General features: G+C 34.4%; 1 protein-coding gene across 1 annotated transcript; it reads right to left on the reverse strand.

The window, feature by feature from the left end:
- Positions 1-851: 851 nt before the first annotated feature.
- On the reverse strand, positions 852-7,331 carry LOC122600681 (lysine-specific demethylase JMJ25-like). The gene is made up of 13 exons (XM_043773435.1): positions 7,180-7,331; positions 6,948-7,081; positions 5,933-6,029; positions 5,720-5,864; positions 5,545-5,605; positions 4,889-5,459; positions 4,389-4,718; positions 3,772-4,011; positions 3,142-3,214; positions 2,978-3,063; positions 2,761-2,880; positions 2,276-2,381; positions 852-1,786 (listed from the first exon to the last, which is right to left on the reverse strand). Exons 1-13 carry the CDS (start codon positions 7,264-7,266, stop codon positions 1,032-1,034), a joined length of 2,805 nt encoding a protein of 934 aa, XP_043629370.1. The 5' UTR covers positions 7,267-7,331; the 3' UTR covers positions 852-1,031.
- Positions 7,332-7,767: the final 436 nt, after the last annotated feature.

Genomic DNA, 7,767 nt, shown 5'->3' on the forward strand with positions numbered 1-7,767 from the left:
GTTGTCCTCTCTTGGGAAAACCAACTTTTGTTTTTTATGAGTGATAAACAAACGGTTAATAAATTTTTACAAACTTATGATTAACTATTAAAATTAAGAAAAGCAAAAAAACACATTTTAATATTATTGGTCTAAATCATATGTCAGTGTGTGACATTAACTTCATAAATGATTTTTTTGAAATTTGTCTTTAATAATACTACTCGTATTATTTTCATTAATAGTGGATCATTCATACCATCTTTATTCATATATAAAAACAAACACCTTCGCTTCTCTTCCTAACTATTTTTCTTTTAAAATACCTAAAATCTCTAATAAATATAAAAAACATTGTGCATGAGGCTATTGAATACTCAATATACCTTAATGAAATTAACTTACAATAATTAACCCTTTGTTTTAAAAATGACTACATTACTTTTATACTATTTGCTGCAACCATCAGTCGCCACCACCACTACCCGTCGCCCCCGTCACAACCATCGTCATCGTATGGCGCATGGGTTTCGTTTAGTTATTGTCGTAAGTAGCTTTTGAGGGTTTATCATGACTACTTAACTTTAGTAAGGGTTAATGCTTCAAGATTTGATCTATATAAATATATATATCCAACTATAATCATTTTTATTCTAATTCGTTAACTTTTAAATTTTTAAACATTGTGTATTAGGCAGGGAAATAAGTTATTTATGTATGAACGGAGTACATTTTGTATTTAAAAGTAAAAACATATGTGGCACGCACACTTCTTTTAATTGGTGCATATTTAACATACATATCATGTGAGTGTCATACCGTTTACATCTGTTATACTGTCACTTTGTATCATATTGAAGTTTTGAAGGATATATCGTAAAAACCGAACAATTATACAAGTTGGCAATTATACTTAATCATCATAACAGAAAAATATGGTGAAAGTCACACATTGAATGTATCAAAGTTCATAAACAAACAAACTGAACGATAGATGGAATTTCTGGTGATGTGATCTTCAAACCGAACTGTTAATGGGTCTTTAGTTGTTGTTATCTACTTGAAAACATGCCAGAACCAAGTCGACCAGCTAATACAAGCCCGTCTCCATACTTCTGTGTCATCTCGTGTAGCTTGTTTCTAGCCTTTTTAGCAGCAGCATACTTGATCTGAGCCTTTTCAAACAATAGTTGAGCTTCAATGGATTTTCTTTGTCTCTCGTTCATCTCCTCCTTGAGTGATGCTATGGATTCTTGTAGTTCAAGAAGGTCTTGGTTTAACGGGTAATCTCCAAACCTTACCTCCTTGACCATATGTAGCCTCTTCTCTATCCATGACAAATCGAATCCAACAATTTTTAGTCCACTTACTTGATCTTCAAGTCTAGTGATTTGCTCTTGATCCACAAGTTCTTCCACTGATGTTTCCGAAATGACTTTGATGAGATTATATAGTTCTATCAATATTGCGGGCCAGAATGATCCTGAGCCAATTCTAGCCCATTTGAATGCGTTGGGGTAATGCAGCTCGAAAGCCTCTAAGAGCTCTTTTTCTGCTACTCCAACTGCATGTCCCCTGTATGTTCCTTCAGTTTCGGTAGCGTTTTTATTGGAGGCTGGCTCCTGATCAACTACATGGTCTGTAGTGTGCAACGATGGGGACTCATTTTGAGAACTCGAACTGCTTAAGATGATCCATTCATTTGAAACCATTTCTTGGCGCAGATCATCATGGTTAATATCCCCGGTCTCACAATCATCCATCCAACCATCTCTGTGATTGAAATTATTTTCACCATCATCTGAAACTGAGTTTAATATGCTATCAGAATAGAGGTAAATGAAATGGCAGGGTCAGGTGGTTGGCTAAGGTCATAAAAGGCTGGGCCAAGTTGTCCCACTACATATTCTCCCAAATGTTAAAGAAGGTTTGGTAGCTAACTTGAAAGTTTATTATGGTTGCAAAATTATATAATGACCAAATTATGTCTTGCTACCATGAACTTTGACATCAAAGGGTTTAGGAGGGTGTACGCGTTAACTTACACTTGTTTGTTGGTAGAATGAGTCCTAAAAAAAGGTTGAGATAGAAAACAAGGACTTTTGGGCTTTTGGCAACTTTAAGCCCCTTCTAACTTAAGCTATATTTAATGTTTTTGTTTGAGCTGTTAGGGATTTATCATATTAACATAACATGAATCAACCCATTCATAAGCAAATTGTCAAAAATTCCGCCTTTTAATAAGAATCAACCACACGAGGCCATTAAAAGATAAGGTAGTTTTTGATTTACATACCAATATTGATCTCAGGATCGTTGGGGAATTGAAGATCATCAATGGGCCCCTTTGAACATATATCTGTCAAGGCGCGCTTTAATGCACAAATCATCATTTTGCCAATCTGTAGAGCATACGAGGACGTTATATAATAGACAGACGACAACCTGTTTAATCAGCCCATTAAATATGAGCCAGAGGTTGGCTGCTAAGCTCGAAGTAAACAAAAGTTAGAGCCTTGGCTCAACACTCATATTTTCAGATTCTAGTATTCCTACAGACTCAATAGGAGAATGACTCATATGAACTCATATTCATATAAAATAACATAAAAGAATTCAGCTCGGATTTATTAACAATTGCCAAGTTTCTGACAAGCTGGGCGGCCCACCCAAACGTCAAAACCTTCTGGCTTGTTTTCTTTGCAACCTACTCAATACATAGCCACATAGGCATACCACCAGTTTATTATTATTAAGTATTTGAAATTTTGAATACTTTACATTTTGCATTTTTTGTCTGGCCTTGTTGTTGTTGGGCAGTTTACGGAGTTCTCCTTGCATGAGGATGCACGAGCGTAGACTTTCAGGTGAAAAAAAGTTCAGTTCAACCTTCGTACACGACTGCAAGGATGAAATGTCATTAAGAAAAACAGAAAAATTTAGAAAATGACACTTATTTTAATTTTGGAATAAAATGGATTTATGATCTCTATCTTACCTTCAAGTTTCTAACTTGGTACGGACACCCAGCTGGTATAAGTACTGCATCACCTAGCTTTTGTTTGTAGGTCCATGGTTCGATTCCTAATCAGCATAAAAAATATGATCAATAAGTATGTATCTACATGATGATCAATTTGCAAGATACCAATAAACGCATACCAAATTCCTCTTTGAGCTTTCTTTTGTGCTCCGTATTCAGGTAAAAGCTGTTGTCATGTATTGGGAAAAAAACCTGCAGTATCACAATAATTATCAAGTGGAAGGAAACTAGCTCTGGTATAATACTACAAGAACTGTATCATTAAGTATGGTGTCAGCTGTGACCAAAAACAACATCATGTATGGCAAAACAAATGGGGTCGGCAAGTTGATAATTGGGTCAAAAAGGGTAGTTCCAGCTCTGGTCTGATGACACGAAACAGGTTTTGTCCAAGTTTTTAATCTTTCCTTTTGAAAATAGTTAAGCGTGTTGAATATGAAATTAAAACGGTTGATGGGGACCTACGGTAATTCAATATGACTTAAAAAATAAATGAAAAAATGATCATAAAAGTTAATTCTTGAATTAAAGGACTTGAGTAAGAAGGTTTTATTTATTAGAAACACATTAGGAGGCTTTAGACCTTTTTGACTTGTTTTCTTTTAGGCTAATCCTTTTATTTATCCATTTGATTCATTAATGATAAAACATAAAGTGCGTTGAGGCATTCATAAGTGAATGGGTCTAAATTGCCACCTATAACTAGAAAACTAAATGAAGATGCCAACCTTTGGAAAATTATAAATTACCTTCTCAGCTGAGGGACAATCACCAAGCTTAAAGTCTGCCGAGTGTTTCCATAGATATTTCTTTAGTTTAGTTATATCTTGCCTCGGGAAGACGTCCCACAGAGCACCTTCCACCATCGAGTCACCTTCCTCGGACACTGAAGCCCTATCTTGGTCACAATGCTTCCGTTTCCCCGAATTTTTCTTGTTGAGCTTTGCAGATAAATTGTAAGCAGATTTAGTATGTGTCAGTACATTCACCTGCAAGTTTTGTAAAAGCATTTTAATAGAAAAAAATAATATTTAATAGACACTAATAGCAACCTTATCTGTTCTTGTACTCACACACAATGCTTACGAAGGCATAACTATTTAAACAGGTGAGTCAAATGCATCTAAAGTTGCAGCAGGTACATCATCTTATTCTGAAAGTGGATACTTAATGGAATATTGTGACTTTATAAATGCATTTTATACAGTGATTATATAGATTTCAAAAGCTTTGAAATTTGAAAAGCTTGGACAAAAATGGTTTCAAGTCCGCCCAATTCATCCTGTTAAAAAAATCTACTGATTTTGACTAGTTAGTTGTTACCCGATTCCCTAATTTAGCCACCCCATTATATAAGAGAACTTACGGTATCAGACATATCACAGTGAAGCTTAGTAACAGAGTCTCCAGATTTCAGCTCTTCTTCCACTCCGTACGCCATATCCATCCTTGGACCCATGTCTAGTTCTGAGGACACATCAGGAAATTTAGAAGCAACATTGAAGTAACCATTGTGCGGGTGCGTGTATTCTTTGAAGGGCAAACAGCTTATAAATTCAGCAAAATGCCGTGGCCATTCTCCTTGAGATAAGCTAGGTGGCTGCCAATTTTCCAACTTCAGAAGCGTGGGACTCTTTTTCCTATAGAATCCACCTTCTGAGTATCTTCTTAGGAAATCGTGAAGATAAACAGCCACCTGCATATTATGTAAATGATGGTGTCATATCATCTATTTCTTGATAGTGAAAGTTTGTTTGCAAATGAACTAAAACGAAAGGATTCATTACGAAATGAAAAATATAAACAGAGTAAATTGGGTAACAATAATATCATGCCTAAATAAGAACACAAGACTACTTTACTGACCTCTTTTCCATTCGAGCAGTCAAATGCATTCACTTTATAAGCACGCGGGCGATCACCACTATTTTTGATATCACTAAAAGCCCGCCACAAAACCATCGGCTCCCAACTTAGCCCTGAAGAAGTTACAAGCACATCACTCACTATAATGGGTTCACCTTTTGACCAATGCCACTGGAAATGCTTCACATCTTGACCTTGAATGTCTTTTGCACTTGGAGAATACAAACAGTTCGCATTTGATTTTTCTTGCATATTATTATTAGAAGAATCACAACAGATACTGCACTTTGTTGAAGTCTCGAGAATATCATCACTTCCAATCATTTCATAAATTCCCTGTGCTTTCTTTAACATTTCTTCAACATCTTCAAAAAGCATTACGTGTTTCAGCTTAAATTTTCCACTATCGCAACCACCAAGATCTATGGGTGGGCATGGAATGCTACCATCTGCCCTGCATTTCCACTTAAGGCTTCCATCACACAATTCATGTAAACATGCAATGCATAAGTCATAGCCACACTGCGTACAACTTCCACAGAAGCAAAAGAAATATGCTCCACAATTGTCACTGCAAAAGAGATAGCTTTTAATATATGTAATAATCACCACATAGCGAGAATTATCATATGATGATATCATTTCATGATGTTTACCAAGTTATATCATCAGCTACTTCAAATTCATAATTCTGCGATTTCTCATCTGATGATGATGCTGCAAAATAAGATAAATATGGAAGATACTTAAATATGGTTGTCATTTAAGGTACTATGGAACTAAAGATTGGCCCCCATATTGAAATTATGCAACAAACAAACTCATTCTAACCTTTAATCTCAGCCTCTATTTCATTCTCGATTTGGGATTCTTCATATAGTTTTTTCAAAAGGGGATAGACTTGCTGCAGTAATTGTTTGGAGTATTGGATCTTATCAGGTTCGGAGCAAGAATACCCCGGCAAAACCTGCAATAACTTTGAACAAACATGTTATCAGTACTTACACTAATTAAGAATGTTAAAGAGTGTGTATAGAAACCAACTTCAAGAGATAATCCACGCAAGCATGTGTTGCAATTGCAATTATTGCAACAAACAGGGCAGGCCTTAGCAAACTCCTCCATGGAAACATCGGGGTACCTATGTCAAGGATAACAGGTTGTATCAAACTTGTACAAGAATACTACTATGTACTGATAAAGCATATATGTAAAACTATACAAACTCTGCAAGACAATATACCTACAACAGTTATTGTTTAAAGTAATAATTGGGAGCCAAAGAAGCTACGCAATATGTCAATCTAGTCGATAACATGGATACTAACTCAAAGCACCACTGGTATACTTGCTGCGCGTCATTAATGATATAACTTTAAACATTATGAAGCATCCGTTGAAAAATTCGAAAAGCAAGGTGATTTGTAGGCAAACATAGTTCACTTATATTATGTATTCAAAACTATTTTCTCAAGTGTAGAACCCAATAGCACCAGGAGAGTAAAAGGAACCACTTCTAAACAGGCCAAAGAAGTCACATTTAATGATTTGTTCAAAATTTTGACTATATGAAAAGGTAAAAATAACAATGTACAAGCTAAATATGCCAAATGTACAAACTACAAAGCATAATAAGAAGCTTAAGAATTACTTAAGACTAGTAACATGAAATAGCCAATACTTGTACCACCAAGTTTTATTAATCCGCTACATAACCCCACCGGAGACAGTACAAGTATATAATGCATAGTAGTGGTAGATTTATCAAACGTATGGTATGATTATCACTTCCTTTTTACAGTTTGGTTCGGTTGCAAAACGTGACATATCACATATTATGATACTTTTGCAACCAATTACCCATAAATTTTGGTAACCTAATGAATAGGGGCGACCAGATACATAAAATGAGAAATTTTGAAACATATTATAGCAAAACGTGACAAATTATGAAACTTTTGCAAACAATTGCCCATAAATTAATTAACCTTCAACATCTTGTTCAAAGTTCATAACTTTATATATAAAAAAAAAATCACACAAAGTTAGAAATTACTACCATATACTCTTGCAGTGGACACAATATCGCTCCGACCCGCATTTCTTGCAGTCGATCACATCATCTTTACCCTTGTCACCACACTGATGGCAACAATTCTGCTGCTGCTGCTTCTCTTTAACTCCATTTCCAACCTAACCCACAAAAAAAGCAGACAATTTTAAACAAACAAACTAACCAAACATAAAAAACAACAAAACAAACTTTTAAAAACAGCTCATTATTAACTTACATTCACAGCCTTTTGTCTTATTTCCCCAACTACTTGTTTTTTGGTGTTTGAAGCATTTTTTGATGTGTTAGTTTTTCTCTTTGGCATTGTTAGATTGTTTCTTGATCTGGGTTTTTTTTTTAGATTTTGATTTCTTGTTAACAAAATTTTCTTTTCTTTTTTGTTTAGAGTGAGAATATGTTTCTGTTTCAAAGGGTGGTACATATATATGTTGGGTAATGTATGGGTGATAAATTCAATTTTCTTTTTGGCAAAAGTTTCTATTTTTGTGAAAAATTGATAATTTCTTGAAATACAACTATACATACATTATTTATTGTGTATAAACAAACAATAGCGTCTTTACAACGGTAAAAAATTTAAATTTATAATGATTTTTACTTTATTTTAACACATCCAATCTGATTTTCATACTTACATATTTTATTGCATAATGTACAACTATATAAAACATGTATTATTATAAATTGTTAAAAATTGGTAATTTTATCACTCATTTTAATTTATATCTTTGGAATCTGAATCTAACATGACATTTGTGATTGTTTTGGTACTTTCGAACATATTTTGCCGATAGATATAAAATTA

Source organism: Erigeron canadensis, chromosome 5 (assembly GCF_010389155.1).
Source record: "Erigeron canadensis isolate Cc75 chromosome 5, C_canadensis_v1, whole genome shotgun sequence".
Lineage (NCBI taxonomy): Eukaryota > Viridiplantae > Streptophyta > Magnoliopsida > Asterales > Asteraceae > Erigeron > Erigeron canadensis.

Coding starts and splice junctions, on each gene's coding strand:
- LOC122600681 (XM_043773435.1), bottom strand. CDS start 7,266: ATGCCAAAGAGAAAAACTAACACATCAAAAAATGCTTCAAACACCAAA. Junction 6,030..6,947: donor GTCCACTGCAAGAGTATATG/GTAGTAATTTCT, acceptor TCCTTGACATAG/GTACCCCGATGTTTCCATGG. Junction 5,865..5,932: donor TGCGTGGATTATCTCTTGAA/GTTGGTTTCTAT, acceptor GTTTGTTCAAAG/TTATTGCAGGTTTTGCCGGG.